Source organism: Dermacentor variabilis, chromosome 7, assembly GCF_050947875.1.
Source record: "Dermacentor variabilis isolate Ectoservices chromosome 7, ASM5094787v1, whole genome shotgun sequence".
Lineage (NCBI taxonomy): Eukaryota > Metazoa > Arthropoda > Arachnida > Ixodida > Ixodidae > Dermacentor > Dermacentor variabilis.
The window spans coordinates 164,805,246-164,824,536 of record NC_134574.1 but is presented as its reverse complement, the minus strand read 5'-3'; the positions used below and the strand labels follow the sequence as shown (position 1 = coordinate 164,824,536).

At 47.6% G+C, this 19,291-nt stretch overlaps 1 protein-coding gene across 2 annotated transcripts in view; it reads right to left on the bottom strand.

Annotated features, from left to right (window-relative positions):
- Vps13B (vacuolar protein sorting 13B) overlaps positions 1-19,291 on the bottom strand; it is a 132,571-nt gene that overhangs the window by 94,878 nt on the left and 18,402 nt on the right. For both annotated transcript variants that reach the window (XM_075700123.1, XM_075700124.1), the window contains exons 13-16: positions 19,092-19,208; positions 16,680-16,835; positions 8,639-8,851; positions 5,398-5,594 (exon numbers count right to left, since the gene is read on the bottom strand). In XM_075700123.1, coding sequence (XP_075556238.1) covers positions 5,398-5,594; positions 8,639-8,851; positions 16,680-16,835; positions 19,092-19,208 — 683 coding nt within the window. The remainder of the gene's footprint in view (positions 1-5,397; positions 5,595-8,638; positions 8,852-16,679; positions 16,836-19,091; positions 19,209-19,291) is intronic.

Below are 19,291 nucleotides of genomic sequence, written 5' to 3'. Positions count from 1 at the left end.
ACTTTTGTCACGCGAAATGAATAAATTCTGCATGTTTTTTGCCCTTTCATCGCATTCTTTCAGAGTTTCATTTTTAGCAGTATAACCATTTATTAGATTATTTTTCCGAGCTCCAGCCAACTGCTGTTTAACGAGGTTTCATTGTACGCCATACTCAACTGCCTGCTCTGTACTTCAAAACTTAATTCCCGTTGCCACATTTCCAGGCCTGCCGTTAGCATAAATATAATTATGACCAAGGTGGTGATAAACAATTGTGACAATATACTGTGACTGCTGGCCCATATGTAGTCCTCAAACTGCACTCAATTATTTTTTCCTTGTTCCCTGTACCAGTGTATTCCCTCAGATTCACGACTTTAGGACAAATCATGCTGATCATTCGAACTCCTTTCAAGAGGGCCGTCAACTTGCTGGTCCAAATTAATCTGGCCACAATAGATCTACACTACCTTCCATATTGAAAGCAAAAAATTTATTCCTCACATGGAAGTGCACAAGCCCGTAAGGTGGATCGTTCCATCCAGAAAGACACAGTAAGTGCAGTGCTTGTCCCATAATGCTGTAGAAGTTGTGACATAACATGATACTTCTTAGAGTGAAAACTAAAAAAAGAAGGGACTAGTGTGATGTGATAGGAAAGGAAAGATGAGCACTACAATTACAAGTGTTTATTTCGAAAACAGAGCCTCCTATGCATACATCCTATGTAATGCTTAGGAATCTCAATTCCGAATCATAAAGCGTAACAGTAGTTTGGCTCATGCAGGCTAAACCAGTGGTTTGGATATGGTAGGCCTCTAACAGTTCACGTGCGGTTTTGTTCTCACTTCTGCTTAGAATCCCGACATTAAAGAACAGTGGTTCACAGTCGGGATAAGACCTGCAATACGCAACAAGTGCGCGGTTGTATTCTTCTTTAAAATATTTGTGTGCTCTCTCGTTCAGTCGTTGACGCAGTGCCCAGTTTGCCATATGTAGCACTTGCCACAGCTGAGCAAAATCAGATAAACCACTCAAGTGGTGCAATGCGCGAAACATTTAACATGCTGTACTGTACACCCGTTCGTAGCACCACCTGTGATTCGGGGGCCAGTCTCAGGCTAGCTTGTTCGGGGCGGAGAAGACCACAGGTACTCCATACCTGTTCACCACCTTCTTAAGGTTGAGACTAACCCTGTGAAGGTACGAGACCACTTGTGCCTTTTTTCAAGCTCGACTCGTTATGCTCGACTTCATCGCCCACCTTTGGCTTTTTGTTGCCTTTCAGCTTCTGGAGCAGTTTCCCCCACTGACATCAACACCGCCTTGCGTGGCCGCCTCGGTAGCAGGCTTTTAGATGCCGCTCAATCTGATTGTCAAAACTTGTCTTGATCTTATGAACACACAATTTTTAAGTGCAGGCCCCAGGCAGGTTGTTGCAATCCCTCGTTTAATAATTTTCGAGTGGGTGGAATTGTATGGTAATAGCTCTTTTTTGGTTCGTGGTGAGTAGCACTAACAAACATGTTGTTTTATAAACGCTGTGGGGATGCGCGACTCTCGCGCGTCCCCTGATATGTTTTTCCCGCACGGCGCATCTCCTGTAATCCGGCTTCGCCGCGAGGCCTGCGTGATGCCCGCGGCGGTCGATGTGGTTGGGGCGCAGTGCGAGAGATGGCGCGAGTGTTGCGTTGCTAACGCCGCCTCACGGCAGGGTTACTTGGGGGCGCACGGGAGGACGGGCTGTCTCTTCCCCGGCGGGTCGGCGAACAGCGTGGACATCCCGCGCGCCGCCAACCCATGCTTCTGCGAGACCGCCTCGCGTGGCCACCTCGGAACGCGCCACTGTCCGCGTCACCGTACACGCGAATGACCAGGCGTTGGGATCCAGCATGGGGCGAACATATTCGCTCGCTTTCCGGTCGCGGTGAGTCGGACTTCTAGATTTGTCGCGCGCCCATCGGCATGTTTTGTGGATAGCAACTCGGCTAGCAGGCATTGATCTGTGAAAGGTGCAATAAATGCCCTTTTGATTGTTTGCACTACTGTGTTGTCGTTCCTTTGTCCCAAGAGCACGGAGGAGAACCCCACATCTGGCTGCCCAACGTGGGACTCTTGGGGCATCGGACGATAGTTTTAACAGTTTTGCTTCGTTTGAGACCTTTGTTTGAACCGAAGCGTAGGTCTAGCGTGAATTTTGATCGCTAGCGTCGGCGGCGTGCTTTCTTGAGCGAGGTGATGGTGGCTGTAGTGTGGTTGAACATGTCAACATGCTAAGCCTTTTCGCAAGTGTTTTTTTTTTTTTTTAATGACATTCGTCAGTACGAGAGCCACGTGGTCTGCATCCTGGGAGAGCGAGGCTGAGCGCCCGCGGAGCAGTGGCAAGCCTGAAGCGAGTAAGCACGGAAGCCTCGTGGGTGGTCCGAATTTTTTATGTAAATAGCTTCTTCTATCTCTTTGACTCTGATGAAGTCGCGGCTCTGGGAGCCGGGTGGCCGCGAGCCACGGGTGCCACTACGGGCTGACTGGTATTGCGGCCTGGCACCGGGCGCTCCGACACCGTCTAGGACGGTGGGCGCCGTCAACTCGGATGCTGTGTGCACCGAGCGGGGTAGGACCACCTCACAGAGCTGACGTCTCCTCGCGGCTGCCTGTTTTGCGCTCATTTTGGGTGTTGTTTTTGGATGCCGGTTGTTGTCAGGGTAGCGACGCTTTAGGCCTAAGGCTTTACGAAGCTGCCTGTCGCACGTGGAGGGACACAACCTGGTGGACCGTGGCGTTGAGGTGTTGCAATTTGCTTCCCTCATTCTATTTAGCCTCGCACGAATTGAAATTACTCGTTCGACTCAAGGAAGCGAGCTTCGTTCACATGAACTTAGCATCTGAGTAGCTGCCCGATCTTTGCTAGCCGAGTTGAACATCGTACCACGTGGGCGATGCGCATGCAGAATTCCTCTCCCTTGCACTACTTTAGTGTTTGCCGAGTGTGTTGAGTTTACGCAGCGTGATTGGAGTCACCCCTGGTTTGCCGTCACCTGCACATCGTCTGCGCTGCTGCCCCGGACTACGATCGAGCCACCCCGGGCAATGGTGATGCTGTGGCCAGTTCGCCGCGGCGACTTCGGCGGCCTCCTGTATCCAGCTCACAACCCTCGGCGGCGGACAAAAGCCGGCGGTCACCGACAGCTACGGCGGCTCTTGCCAGCAGGGCGCGTCGGCGCGAGCGACGCTTGCTCGTACCGACTACTGCGTCGTCGTCTCCGGAGTCCTGGCCTGGGATCGTGCCGTCGAGTCGCAAAGCTGCTGCTGTGACCGGGGGACGCCAGCGGTGTAGCCAGGGACAATGTCAGCTGGCATGCTATGGACAGCGTGTGGACATTTCCTCGGCGCGGCCACTGTTGTGTTGATGTTAGACCGTGGGACATGTCTCGCCGGAATATGTGGTGATTTAAGGTTGGGGGGATGTGAGGATGCGCGACTCTCGCGCGTCCCGTGATATGTTTTTCCCGCATGGCGCGTCTCCTGTAATCCGGCTTCGCCGCGAGGCCTGCGTGATGCCCGCGGCGGTCGATGTGGTTGGGGCGCAGTGCGAGAGATGGCGCGAGTGTTGCGTTGCTAACGCCGCCTCACGGCAGGGTTACTTGGGGGCGCAGGGGAAGCCGGGCTGTCTCTTTCCCGGCGGGTCGGCGAACAGCGTGGACGACCCGCGCGCCGCCGACCCATGCTTCTGCGAGACCGCCTCGGAACGCGCCACCGTCCGCGTGACCGTACACGCGAATGACCAGGCGTTGGGATCCAGCATGGGGCGAACATATTCGCTCGCTTTCCGGTCGCGGCGAGTCGGACTTCTAGATTTGTCGCGTGCCCACGGCATGTTTTGTGGATAGCAACTCGGCTAGCAGGCATTGATCTATGAAAGGTGCAATAAATGCCCTTGTGATTGTTTGCACTACTGTGTTGTCATTCCTTTGTCCCAAGAGTACGGGTGTGAGAGACCCCGCAACGCCCTATTTAAATCTAAAAACTGCTTCATGCTGTCAACCAGAATCTTAAGGGTAAAAGATAGGCCTGTGAGGGTACTGGACCTACGCCAGCTGGTGTAAAGTCGTAGACACGAGACGGTAGGCAACTGTGTGGAGTAGCAGGCATGGGACGGTAGGCAACGGTGTGTGGCAGTGAGGGCGATGATGGAAGGTGTGTATGCGTGGTTGGCATTCAGGGAGTGCGCGACAATGAACTGAGTGAGTGAAGTAATCGGTGGAGCAAGCTGCGTGCGGTGCAGCAGGACGGAACGCAGACTGTGTATGTGTGCGTGCACCGAGGATTTCCCAAAATAAAGAGCGTACTTAACAGGCCATTGCCGTGAAGTTTAAAAAGGCTTAAAACCATGCTGATCTCATTATTGTAAGTTGAAGAACACTGTTTGTCCAGAAACCACCAGGATGCTTCAATCGCAAAGTGGATTAAAAACCTGGCTTCAGAAGAAGCAAAAAAAACTTCAACACAAGTGAACCCAGATAGGTCCTCAACAACAAAAGCTTCTGAAGAGGCTCCTTTCCCATCAACACTTTGGAAAGACTGATAAGTTCATCAACCAGCAGCAATTTTCACTTGCTCGTAGCAGAAATTTTCACTGCCACAATCACAGGTTAAAAGATATGAGCAGGATGAAATTTTGTGCCAAAAAGAAGATCCGTGGGAGCGGTGGTGTAAGCATAGTGCCCACTATTGGCTTGGCTTTCTAAGAGATGCCTGCTGATACCAGACACTAGTGTGTCCAGTGAGTAGCTCTATTCAGTGTCTGAAGAAACTGTAGCATGGAGGTGGGTGTTGCTGCTCCCTGAACATGTAGAGCAGCTATGCTTCCTTCATAACAACTTTAAATAACGGCAGTTATGATACCGTCAAGCAAAAGTGTTGTACTAAAGAATTTTGTTGACCACAAAGCATAATTTTCCTGTACATCATTTGCTGTGCAATAAACTTGCATTTTTATTTCGTACCTCTGGTTGGTCAAAAAAATTACAATATTGCAAAAGCAATAGCATTCATATTCGAAAAATATTCAATTCGATTCATACTTGGTTTTTATTATTCAAACTGACTTCTAAATTGAAAATTTGATGTTAGTACACCCTTACTTAAGGCACGCCACTCAATTTTAAATTAGAATCTTATTTTTTTACTTTGCTCTTCTGCATTTTGGCAAATGCAAAACTGTCACAATTAGCAAGAAACACTGATGCAGTACCTGCTTGATGAAACCGAAACAGAGAGACGTTATCAAACTCTGCCAAACTGCTTGGTGCAATAACGAATGTGCAAAGGTTGCACTCTTGTAGCTTTCCCTTCATTGCAACAGAAATTGGTCTGCAATGATAGCCAGTAGGTAAGCGTGGTGGCTGCCTACACTACCTGAACAGAGAAGTTCTTCAGGTGCAGATAGGTGCTGTACAGCCAGCTGTGGAATCCTTTGGGCTGCTCTGGTGCCTTACTGGAAGTGGATGCCTCACTGTTAGTCCGTAGTAGTCTTCGCGGACCCACTAGGTCCGGCGGAGACACCAGACTGGTGGTGGTGCTCTTCTGACTGCCACTGGCCGAGCCTTTACCCTCTGCACCACCAAAAAACGAAGAAAGACACAGGTTACTGCATTAGTATGTCGGCAAACAAACCCTGATATCTCCGTCCCTAAACTGATGGACCTTCTGCCCGCTAAATATTTGCAAAGCCATGACACTTTGGCCTGTTTAACCTGACACTGCTGAAAACGATTCACTAAATTGACTGAAGGGCCTCCAAAAGACATCTGACATTGCGAAAATATTTTAAATAACCACATGCATTGTGCACTGTATGCCATGACAATCATCTTTAGCAATCATGTCAGCGCTATGTGCTGCAGGGTAGTGACAGATTAAAAAAACAATCCCATGCTCTTATTTGGGCTGTTTCACATGACATGACACGAGCAGGGTCAAGCTGTTAACTGGTCAATCTATGAGTGGCATTATTTCTGATCTCTCTGCTAGCATGACTTTGACAGCCAGTTGCATGCCCACTCGTTCTCATCAGGCCGCTTGCCTGGCCATGGGCCATCACCTGATTTCATCTCATGTAGCATGTTTTGCACTGTATGTATGGTGGCAACAGTGGGTAGCCATTAACTTAAGTCATGAGATGGTGTTTTCAAACATGAAAAGTGCGCTAATGTGCTGCTCAGTATGATATACAGTGTAAACAAGTCTTTTCGAGAAGTACAGGGCAAAAAGGAGAGAGTGCCTGCGGGGATGATAGCAACGGCAAATAAGGAACAGATGTGTTTGTGCAGCCATTCATCAAACGACTGCAACTTTGCTATTGTGGCATCATTTTGGAAAATTCTTGTGGCTGTATGTTCATGTTAGATTGGTACAAAGCTGCCACTTTTTATCAAATATTCAAACTCAGGTGGTTTAAGGGCCTTCTAATAAAAAACGTTTTGACAATAGCTTGCTTCTGTGTGTCGCCTATTACCTACTACTTGCTGAGCCATGTGCATTGCAGCTGTGCAGGATGCTAGTCAGGGTTGTGGCAGAGGATTTCTGTATGTGGAGAATCATTTCACATTTTCACAGCATCATCTGACAACATTTAATTAACTTATATCTGTGCCATTACTCAACATTTTAAGAAAGGTTCTTGATTTCTTGAAAGGGAATGCTTTCTGGAAGGCAACTTACAACTGCCAGTATGCAAGACCAACGCCCTATACAGCCAAGCCACGAGAGGACATCCTAGTAGCGTCATTCAGATGAAAACATCATAGAAATAGTAACGCAGTTGCATACTGGTAAAGTTAAATGGGTCGACAGTCAAGATGGATGCCTCAGGAATAAGAAAAAGGCCTAGGTGCGATACTCTCAATATAACTGTCGTCTTCAGCCCCTCCTAGCTGACCTCCAAAGTGGAGTCTGCCAAGTGTGACCTGAGAAACAAAAAAAGTCAAGGGCACTTGGGTATCCCTACGTGGATGAATGCAAAAGCATTGTGACGTCTTCCCGAAGATGCCTTGTTTTACGAAACGCAATGGTATGGTTTTCACATTGCCTTTATCATTTTTTGCATCACATGCCTCGGCCTCATTCATGTACTACTTGCGCGGACGTCCAAAGGAGCTGGGCGCACCTACAGATCGAAAAGTCGAAGTCGAAGGTTCGTCTATCAGAGCGCATGACAGAACTAACCGAAACCACCGCACTGACTTGCAGTGCGGCAGTCAGTACTCATTACAACGGACCCGCGTACAACAGATATTCAGATATAACGGACCATATTTCAGCCTTAGTTTGTTCTACCTATTTTATTATTGCAACGAAGTTAGCTTTTAGCATACCACACCATAATGAACTATTGGGTACAGAGGACGAAATTAGCGGCAATTTTTTTCAAAATCAGGCGTATAAAACATACTTTTGTCGTGCCGACACGGGCTGACAACTGGCTTGTGAGGATCAGCTGACGATCGCAATTCAATATCACACGCGCAAAGGAGGAAGGTGGGGCGAAAACGGGCCATCTTTTTTCGCGCATGTAGCACAGGGGGTTCTAATCCAGTGGCTGCTGCTTACGGCGCGGCCGCCGTATCTTGAAAGCGATCTGTGATGTGGATAAAGTGCTCACCCACATGGGCGCCATATCATGAAAGCAATCTGCTATGTGAACAAAGTGCACACCCATGTGGGCCTCATCTTCAAAGCGATCTGCGATGTGGAAAAAGTGCGGTAGCTACGTATGCGCTGTGCTTTCGACGTCTAGTTCACGCTTCAGTGAGAGGCAGCAAGAAGGTCAATTCACTCATCGCTGCTGCCACGCTTATCTTGCTTAATTTGCTATCGCAATCGATGCTTTGTCTGTCGGGCAAAACTGCGACTTTTTTGTTTTTTACTTTGGACGTTCATCATTCACTCTTTGTAACAAAGTTGTTAGACATAGCAACAAAAGTTTCAGAAGTGAGGCATTTTGGATATTATGGACTTCAGATAAAACTGACTTTTTTTGTCAGATTATCATGGTCCGCTGTAACGAGAGTCAACTGTATAGATTGGCCCCCGGTGCAGTGTGTCTTTTAAACCACGTGACTTTTTTTACCATCTCTGTCGAAGGTTTGTCCATTGGATCGCACGGCAGAACTCACCAAAATCACCGTATCGACTGGCAGAAGGCCAGTGCCATCAGCGCCTTCGCAGAGGGAGGGGCAGTAAGGGAACGCTGGCATGATGAGCGGCATCAGAGCCAGCTATAGAAGACGACACTGATTAATGGACGAGCAGTGGCACAAGCATATCTCTGTGACCACGTGACTTTTTCTACCAACTCCGGCCATGACGCCAGATTTCCCACTTCATAAACCATAAAGTGCTTTCTCATTAAAATTATGAATTACTCGCTAAGACAACCATACAGTGAAGTTGTCTATATTAGTAATGTATTCAGAATGTAACTTTTATTCTATAACTCTTGATATTTATTTCAAAGCAAATTCAGAGTGATGCGAGCTGCTTTGCTGTCTCTTCTTTATTTGATACCGAGCAAGCACAGTGCCAGACGTCCTTGCGTGAGAACGATCGCAGAAGTCCCCACAACAACTCTGCTGTAAAGGAAGATGGTGGCACTGACCTTGCGGCACGTCTCGGGATTTTTCGTCTGAAAACGTCAGCATGCCGTCGTCACTGGCTGTTGGTGAAAAGGGCGTGGCCACTGAACCTGTCGCATGGAAGTCACCACCCATTGGAAAAATCAGAGGCAGTGGGGCAAGCCAAGTCACCAGGGCAGCGTCCATCACAACAGCGACACCCTTCACCTTGAGCACCACGTAGCCACTGGCTTCAGCTAAATGAGCAAAAAAACGACACAATCAGAACTCCACAAATTACACTAACTTAATTTCTCCCAACGACTAAACGTTAAGCTAGTCTACCAAACAATATCCTTATTTTAGCAGTAGTCCTGGGTTTACAACTCAGCAAAAATTATTTCTATTACACTGCAAATTTTTTAAATCCTGCTAGCTTTTGCCCTGACTTCTGCAAGTTGACCTTAACAGCAGTTATTTAATTGCTCAGTTTCATATCAACTTAAAAACCTTTTTCCAACATGGCAATGGGAACTTGTGCATGAACCAACTGCAGGCTGCCAAACATTATGCTTGAACTTCTCACAAATTGGTAAATATGTTGAAGCTGTTTCAAAACGTAGTGAGGTCAAAAAGCAACGCACACAGCAAACACAATCAACATATTGTTACACACGAGGTGTTTAATGCAAAACCGGATGAAGCTGGTTGATAGGCGCGGTTGTTGAAGAGCGGTCTCGCGGCAGCTAGGCTAACGTCGTCCTCTTCTTTCTTTCATCTGGTTGTCTGCGCGGCAGGCGTGGTTCATGACAGCTTGTGACATTTCCCCGCTGGCAGACGAAGCCCGCCGGGCGAGTCAGTCATCTCGTGGGTTGTAACGCTTCAGACGCGCGACGTGTGTCACTTCAGCCTTGGCCGAGCGTCGTCCACTGCTCGTGAGACGCGCAATGCGGTAGTTTGCTTTGCTGAGGCGCTCCAGAATAACGTAAGGGCCGACGTAGTGGGCGAGAAACTTCTGGCACAAGCCATGCTTGCGCAGCGGCGTCCAGAGCCACACAAGGTCACCAGGATCGAAGTAAACGTGGCGGTGACGCCCGTCATAGCGTATCTTGGAGCGGTCCTGCGATGCTAGGGTGCGTAGCCTAGCGAGACGTCGCGCTTCTTCTGCTCGACATAGGATCTCATCAATTGATTCGTTGTCATGAGCGAAGTAGGGAAATATGGTGTCGAGGGTGTAGCGCGGCGGACGAGCATACAGAAGGAAAAATGGTGAGTAACCAGTGGTCTCGTGTCTCGTGGTATTGAAGGCATAGGTAATGAAAGGCAAGATACTGTCCCAATTCTTGTGTGCTGAATCGACGCACATGGACAGCATGTTGGCAAGCGTTCTGTTTGTGCGCTCGACCAGATTATTAGTTTGTGGATGGTAGGGCGTAGAATGGCGGAAGCTACAGGAACACAGACGAAAGGTTTCTTCAACCACGTCCGCGGTAAACTGTCGTCCACGATCGCTGATTACTATGTGAGGAGGTCCATGTCGGAGTATAACGTTAGCCAGCAAGAAGTTAGAAACTTCTGTAGCTGTGGCCGATGGCAATGCGGCGGTCTCACAATAGCGGGTAAGGTGATCTACGCAAACGATAACCCAACGATTACCCTTGGAGGATCGTGGGAAAGGGCCCAAAAGATCTATACCAACTTGCTCAAAGGGGACGCTAGAAGGGGGAACTGGTTGAAGCAGCCCATGTGGCGCTTGTGGCGGACGCTTGTAGCGCTGGCATTGAGAGCAGCTGGCGACGTACCGTTCGATATCTTTCCGCATCTTAGGCCAGTAAAAACATTCTTGAGCCCGGTAGAGTGTACGTGTGGAACCAAGATGACCGGAAGTTGGGTCATCATGCATGGCGTGTAATACTTGGTGGCGAAGGTTCTTGGGGACAACTAAAAGGTAGCGTGCACCGGTGGTCGAGTAGCTCTTCTTATACAGCACGCCACCATCACGTAGGCGAAAGCGACTGCCTGCAGGTGACTCTTGTGCTGCTGCGAAGAGCGCTTGTAAGCTCTCGTCCTTGTGCTGCTCGGATATGACGGTACCCATATCCGGAAATTCCGGGGACACAAAAGCGATGTATTCATCAAAATTGTCCGCATCACATTCAGTTGTTTGAAGTGGCATCCGAGAGAGACAATCAGTGTCAGCATGTCGCCGGCCACTTTTGTAGCAAATAACGAAATCGTATTCCTGTAGACGAAGGGCCCAGCGCGCTAGTCGTCCTGAGGGATCCCGCAGATTCACAAGCCAGCATAGCGAATGATGATCTGTTATCACAGTGAAGGGGTGCCCATAGAGATACGAACGAAACCATTGCACGGCGAAGATGACCGCCAGACACTCTTGTTCGGTGACTGTGTAGTTGCGCTCGGAGCGGCTCAAGGACCGGCTAGCGTAAGAGATCACGTGCTCACTGTCGCCAACACGCTGAACTAGCACAGCACCGATGCCTACGCCGCTGGCATCGGTGTGAATCTCAGTTGGTGATGAAGGATCAAAGTGGCGAAGAATTGGTTGGGATGTCAACAGGAACTTGAGCTGGCGAAACAATGAGTCGCAATCTGCAGTCCACTCAAAGGGAACACCTTTTTGGAGAAGGCGTGTAAGGGGATGAGCCATGTCAGCAAACCGGGGAATGAATCGGCGAAAATAGGAGCACAAGCCCAAGAAACTTCTTAACTGCTTGACAGAGTTGGGTACTCTAAATGCTTCTACGGCCGCAGTCTTTTGTGGATCTGGTCGGATGCCTTCTTTAGCGACCAGATGGCCTAGCACAACAGTTTGTCGTTCCCCAAAACGGCATTTTTTTTAATTGAGCACAAGACCCGCTTTCTCCAAGCAGTTCAAGACCAAATCTAAACGTTTGTTGTGCTCACTAAACGTTCGCCTGAAGATCACAACGTCGTCTAAGTAGCACATGCAAACTTCCCATTTTAAGCCGCGTAATATCGTGTCCATGAACCTTTAGAACGTTGCGGGCGCGTTACACAACCCGAAAGGCATCACGTTAAATTCGAATAGTCCGTCGGGTGTTACAAATGCTGTCTTTTCTCTGTCGTCCTTGTATATAGGAATTTGCCAGTAACCTGACCGTAAATCAATTGAGGAAATGTAAGATGCTGCAAAGAGACAGTCGATGGCGTCGTCAATTCGTGGGAGCGGATATACATCTTTCTTAGTAAACGGCGTTTCGGCGACGGTAATCAACACAGAACCGCCACGTACCGTCTTTCTTCTTCACCAATATCACGGGGGCTGCCCAAGGACTAGATGATTCTCAAATGACGCCTTTGCATAGCATTTCTTGGACCTGATCGCTGATTATCTTGCGTTCTGACGGGGATACACGGTAGGGTTTTTGTCGAATTGGCTGGGCGGCTCCGTTGTAGGTCATGGGAGTTAGCCCGCACAGCTCCACCAAATGTTACACACAAGGTGTTTAATGCAAAACCGGATGAAGCTGGTTGATAGGTGCGGTTGTTGAAGAGCGGTCTCGCGGCAGCTAGGCTAACGTCGTCCTCTTCTTTCTTTCATCTGGTTGTCTGCGCGGCAGGCGTGGTTCATGACAGCTTGTGACAATATATTGGTTCTTTTCTTTCTTTAATGCGATAGCGTTAAGGGCCCTGTGTCGCAGAAAATCTGGCATTAGCGCCAGCAGCAACGTTTGTATGAAACAAAATCATCCCGAACCACACATCCCAATGCGTGCAGGTCCTCTGCGTGGTGTAGGGGCATTACTGAACTATTTGAATTTCTCAAAGTAAAATGTGTCAGAAAATTCGTAAAGTATGATTTGCACACCATGTACAGACATGACAGTGTCGGACTGTAATTTGAATATACGAGAGAACATAATTCTGTTACGCGGAAACTCAAACACAAGCCCCTTTTCCAGCTGCCGTTTGAGGTCTGTCTTAGCAGGAGCGGCACGGCCTGCTTGGATCCTTGTAACATCTAGATGGTGCTTGCCTTCATGCGTCTGTGGTGATAGCAGCAGCCGCCGTGAGGTGGAAGAAAAACAACAACAAAAAGCAAAAACAGAAAGCTCAGCTTCGTGCATAGCGTTCGCCATCAGCATTTCTAGTAAAATATTATGGTTACATAAGCTGCAGTTGCCGGGAAGTGTGAGAAGCAGTCAGGGATCTTTGAATGCTATTGCGTTTCACTCTTAAAGGGCCCCTCCTCAGGTCACACAACAAACTTCGGATGGATATACACTGGAGGTTGTTACGTATCATCTACGAAGCGTTCTGCCACAAAAATTTTTCAAGTCAGCTCATTAATAGCCAAGATAGAAATATTTCAGTGCCGCGAACCCATGATTTCAGGTGGCAAGCTTCGCCACAACATACAGTCGAGCCCACTTAATATGGCCACTTTCGTCGAGCCACTTTATAACAGAACTTTCGCTTAAAACAAACGAGAGCCGTACGACCATCAAAATAGACATCATTTCAATGGCATAAAATCGCACTTATAACGAACATCTTTGAGCCCTGCATATCAGTTACAGCGAACCGATGGCATAAACCCACCGACGCGATGCGAAATAACGACGACCTTCAACCCCTTTGCGCGCGCAGTCTGTTTTTCCAAGCCTCCTCAGAGGCGAACTATCCTTTTCGTGGCCCTCTACCCTCTCCCCGCCGTCACACGCTGCCCATGAGTGTCGGTGTGTGGCTTCCAAGGTGACCCTCTCACCCATCCTCACAACTCCGCCTCCCTCTCCTCACTCTTTCTTGCAACTCTCATGCTGACTCGGTGCGTGCGCTATGGCGCCGGCTAAAGTTCAGAGTTTTGTTTTCTAGCCGTTACCATGAAGCAGGCCTATCCACACTAGTCTCAATGCTTCCTCGCTTCATTCTAGTTGGGCCCAAGTTGTAATTCAATATGTCAGACAAGAATGCCGTGCCTGCAGCAATCATGAAACGAAAAGCGCTGAACATGGCAATGAAGCGAGCAATTCTGTAGGAAGTGTCTCAAGGTGCTGAAAACTGCAAGTTGGTGAAGAAGTACAATGTGTCTAAATCAACCATCTCAACGATTCTAAAGAACAAGGAAAAGATCGCTCGCTCTGCCGCCGACTCGACGAACAGAAAGCGCCTACGAAAGGCCACCTATGCAGACGTAGAGGACGCGCTGCTTAAGTGGTTTGCCGACGCACAGGTTCGCAACATTCCGATAAGTGGACCGATGATGCTGGGCAAAGCCAAAAACTTTGCATTCCTGCTAGATTTTCTTGACTTCTGCCCAGGCAATGGCTGTACATCGATTCAAAGTGCTGCATGGGATTCTTCTTAAATCAATTTCAAATCGGTAAGTGACAGGACGTTGCCACTTGGCTTGTAAGAAACCAAGCTATTACTGCAAGCTACACAGAGCAGGACATGTATAACACAGACAAACACGCATTATTTTATCAGATGCTGCCGGACAAGACGCACGCCATGAAAGGCGACTTTAATACTGGCGGCAAGCATAGTACAGTACTTCTGTGCACTAATATGGATGGCAGCGACCGGTGCATGCCCTTTGTAATCTGAAAACCAAAGAAGCTGCATTGCTTTCGGAGCTGTGTACCTGTGCGATACAGGCACAATACTAAGGCATGGATGACGCACAATTTATTCACAGAGTGGCAGGGCAAGTTTGACAGCGACATGCAGAGGCAAGGAAGGCGGGTGCTGCTCGTGCTCGACAACTGCTCAGCGCACAATGTGAATGAATGAATGAAACCACGTTTATTCCACATTAAAATGCGCATTAAATTCTCTGACACCAGTTACTCTACTTTTCCTGCTGCCCAATACCACTTCGAAAGTGCAGCCGCTTGACTTGAGCATAATATGCGCATTTAAGGCATCGTATAGGCGCCGCATTGTGCAGCACTTGCTTATCACTGTTGACCGCCCAGCTGCCAACTTACCAGTTCAAGTTTCACTGTACTCAGCCATTGAGATGGCAAAGGTGGCCTCGCGGCCTGGGCGAAGGTGACAGCCGCTCGCGTGCGGAACTGTTTCTGCGAGGTGAGCTTCATTGACGCAGTGCCTGATGCTGAGCCTGATGCTTCCGAAGATGATCAGTCTAATGGCGATTTGTGGCAGCGTGTCGTCAACTCTAACATGCGGTGCTACGACACTGGTTGGGATGACTTCATTTCTGCTGGTGAAGACGCTAATATTACAGAACCATGCACGGATGAGGGCATCACTTGCGCGCGGGAGGAGAGCGACAGGGAGGAATCGGATGACGATGAAACTTCGGAGCCAGCACCCATAAGCGTGCCTGTAGCAATGGGCTACATAGAGAGCCTCAGGCAACTTGTTTATGCTAAGGGCCTCGGCGAAGAGCATGCTTTTGCTGTAAATAAACTGGAGACCGCCCTCACCGGATCTGCACTGCAGAAACAGATGAGCATCATGAACTTCTTTGCAAAGAAATTAGTTTTCTGTTTTGGCTAGCCACATTTTTTTTTTCTTTTTAAGCTGTCGTCCACTTACTACGAACTTCGGGGTATAACGAGCAGATGCCGCATAACGTTCAGGTTCGTTATAAGCAGGTTCGACTGTAGACACTCTTTCCACTTGCCCTGTCTAGCCTCCGCAAGCGAAATTCCTTCCCTGCGTTCTCCCATACCAGAGCTCGAGGATCGTGTGATGCATATGCCACGAGCCCTGCCTTCATTCATTTTTTTCTCCTCAGTTTCTTGCAGTGTGGCGCACTTCCGCAGACAGCATAGCGTGTGAGAGGTTGCGATTGTCTCGCTTCGTGCAGAGCAGGATTTATGCATGCTGTGCACGAGAACACGTGACTATCTGTATAAGTCAGTGCTACACGAATACTAAGGCAGACACAAGTAAATCACAGAGCATGATTGCACGCTGGAACACGGTAGAAAATGACACAGTTTCGGTGTCTGCGCGCGCGACTGCATGATGCGGGAACAAGCAGAAAAAAACGGAAGTACATCTCTCTTGCTGGGGTGCAAAGCAAAACAAAAACACGTAGACATCCTGTTTGTGTGTTTTTTATTTCTCTAAGCTTTAATTTGTCTCTTCAAGCAACATATTAGTCAAATAACAGACGTTACCTTGAAAAATTCTCGAAATCACGTGTCACCATGAGTGACGTCACAGGACAAACACGTGTACGTAGGCACACTAGCACGTGTACGTCACCCTTCGGCTTGGAGCACAGCGGCCGCAAGGAGAAGGGCAAATGGCATTCGGATTGAAATTTTAGATCTTTCCCCGGCGCGTAGCTATGTAATACTTTGCAGACATGACAGTTATAGCGCATTGTATTCTCTGCGCTTGTCAGCTGAAAATGGCCAGACCTGGTGAGGGGCTCTTTAAAGGCAACGCTTAAGCATCCTCTATCAATCTTCATGCACTTGTCCCTCAATGCAATGAATATGGATATAACAAATTATCGGATATAATGTTATAATAAATATAGTGAATGACGTAATGAATGATATAATGAATGATATAATGCCCAATGTATAAATTTACACAAGTCTATAGTGGAGAAGTGAAACAGCTGTATGCATAATTATGTGCTGACATAAAAGTACATGCAGCAATTCTGTCGCTAAAGGGACTCTGATGGCTAACCTGCTGTAATCACTCAAATAGCCATTAACAAATGATAAGTCCTTGGTCACTATTCAATAAGCTTTTCACAAGCTCTTATCAAATTTGCTTGGTTAGGTGCTTAATTGTGAAATAAATTAGAACAGAAAATAAATTTTACTTATTTATTTATTTATTTATTTTAACACCCCCAAAGTGACACAGAGGCTATAACAGATGCTATGGTGGAGAGTTCCAGATCAATTTGTACCAGCTGGGACTCCTCAACATGCACCCAAAGCATGGTACACAAGTTTTCTTGCATTCCACACTCACTGGAATGCAGCTGTGGTGAGTGGGAGTCAAGCCCATGACCTTGCGCAAACCTTGTTCTCAGCAACAGAATGCCACAGGAACTAAGCCACATAAGCAAGTGGATTAACAGTAAGAATACGCCACCTGTGTTCAAACTCCACTTCAGTGGCACTCTGGCAGTGGCTCGAATCCAGGACTCTTCAACCCGACTCAGCTCTCGCTCCACATCACCGTCGTGCCTCGCAAACTGAGGCACCTGGGCTGTGTTTTCTGGTGCACGAACTATGCAGACGCTTTTGTCTGAAATGAGACAGAAACCACAAGTTATCTTAAAAAACAGAGAGGTAAAAAACAATATCTTTTGATATTGCTTGAGTTATCAATCAAGTAAACTGCCCACCTGGGAATGTGCAGCACGCTGACCTCAACAGCTTCACACTGCCTCATTATAACAAATACACTAGAACCTCGTTCATATGTTTTGGAAAAAAATGAGAGAAAAAAACTTACAAACCAAAGAAACACATGATCCAAAGTGATTAAAATATTTGACTGACTCAATTGTAGTTGACATCTACATATTGCGAAGCATTGTGCAAATTGTTGCACACGAGGCACAAGACACGCACTAAGCTGGTGGGGCTTTGGCAGCCCAAGGCAGGTTTTGTTGTTTTCCTATTGCGTAGTGCTTTAAGATGGCAGCAAGAAAGCAAAACGAAATTGAGCTGGTATGCAATGTCGGAAGCCGCCGAAGTGAAACATGATGCTCACATCGAGCCGCCTGTGGTAGGGAAGGGTGGCACGTTTGGATTATCAGCTACTAAAGTGTGCAGTACGCTACCAACAGCACTACGCCTCACACACTGTAAAACATATAAGTTGTGCAGAGGTGGCATTTCCCATTTGATGTCTGGATGAGTTACTTGCCCATTTGACTCGAATAAGTCATAACTATGCATTTTCTCCAACAACACTGGATGAAAAATATAGATTTCCTCAGCGGAAGCCATCGAGGACGGCCAACACAACTCCCTGCACGCTGCCTCCTCCAGGGAAAGCATTTCTTCTTCATAGGATCGATGACACACTATTCACATGAAGCAACACCATTGCTAATACCACGGAGTGAGGAAAGAAACTAGGAAGGAGCCTGATGCCATGCAGCCAGCTTTCCACGAGCCAACTTTCAGTGACGCTATTGCCTTCACTTTTTATCTCTCCTATGCATCTAAAAGTTGGCCCACCAGATGACCTCCAAGTCCTGACTATGCTCAGCTGACTCTGCCAAGTACGTTTGCTTCCCAGTAGGTTTTAATCTATGCACTCTCATTTGGGTGCTCTGCCAACTACTCTGTGCACATCTTCTCCCTATGCTCGTGCAACTTCGTCTTTGCTATATACATGTAGATATACAATCACCATTTTCATTGCAACATGTGAGTGCACTAATAAACATGGCATTCTCTGCTAGTTGCAGTTTGTGTATTTTAGCGAACCAACAAAACCAGCGCAGCACTATGTCATATTGAAACTACTGAAACGCGAAAATGCAGGCGCCACAGAGTCGAGTTAAAAGAAAACCTTCCTGCTGCCCGCATCATTGTCAAGCATAATGCCAATGAGTTGCACAAGGGTTCTTAGGTGGGCTCGTTGGTTTATGTACATTAGGGCGAAACAGCACAGACGAGAGGACATGTGAAAAACGAACAGGACGATGCGCTGACTATCAACTGATTCTTATTGGAAGCAACATAATAATATAAGGCAAAGGAGACAAAGGGCACAATGCTATCTGTAAGTGGCTTGGCCTGTCCAGTACAGAAAAGCAGCTGGAAATCAATGGACGAGTCACACTTGATGCTAAAGCTGACTTGATAGGCATGAAACGTTCCATCATCTGCGCTGTTTTGACATAATGTCAACAAGTTCTTTTTCTAAAAATTGAATAGGCCTGAACAAGCAGCATTTTCTTCCGTCTTACAATGCAATGCAATCATCTTTTTATCACGAGTGGTTGAGTACTAGTGATACAATTGTAATGAGGAGTGCCTACGTCATTGGGCTAGTATCCGAATGTCTCAAGTCATGTACTGCAAGTACCTCAAATTCTCAATTACTGAAGCTCTGCTCGCGATAATATTGCCGCCTTAGACATTCTTGAGCATTAATGTAACCCTTTAGCCTGATTTAGTATTCGCCTTCAGTGTCCCTTCGACTCAGCTGTATCGCCTAGTCGTCTTGTCCTTTGTCTGTTTGCACTTTAAATGCTCACCATGGTAATTGGAGATCGATGGGTGAGGCCTTCATCCTTCAGTGAACATAGATGGGCTGTTGATGATGATGACTCCCTTCTAGACTATTTCCTTTCTCTATCGCTAATGCCAGCTCTGTGTGGTCATGCATTCATCTGTTACCTTTCTCAATCGCTCCCTCTCTCCTTCTGCCCTCACATGCATTGCCATCTACTGTTGTGCCCACTATCTGCTATAATGTGGGCAATAACTTCCAAAAGGTCAGCCGCCACCTGTAAAACGATAACGCCTTTCTGGCATCTACCTTTATCATTCAGCACCAGAGAGAGTGAAACCATGCTGGCTGAGTGTGTGCATGCTTGGGTGTCTTCTGAGGAGCTCCACGAGATGCCGCCGACAGCCAATTCCAGCGTTGAACTTCCTGCACAAAGACAAAAACTTAGGCTCTTGAGTGCCAACTCATTAGCAAGAAAGCAGATCAACGCACAGGTGCTACAGCAATGT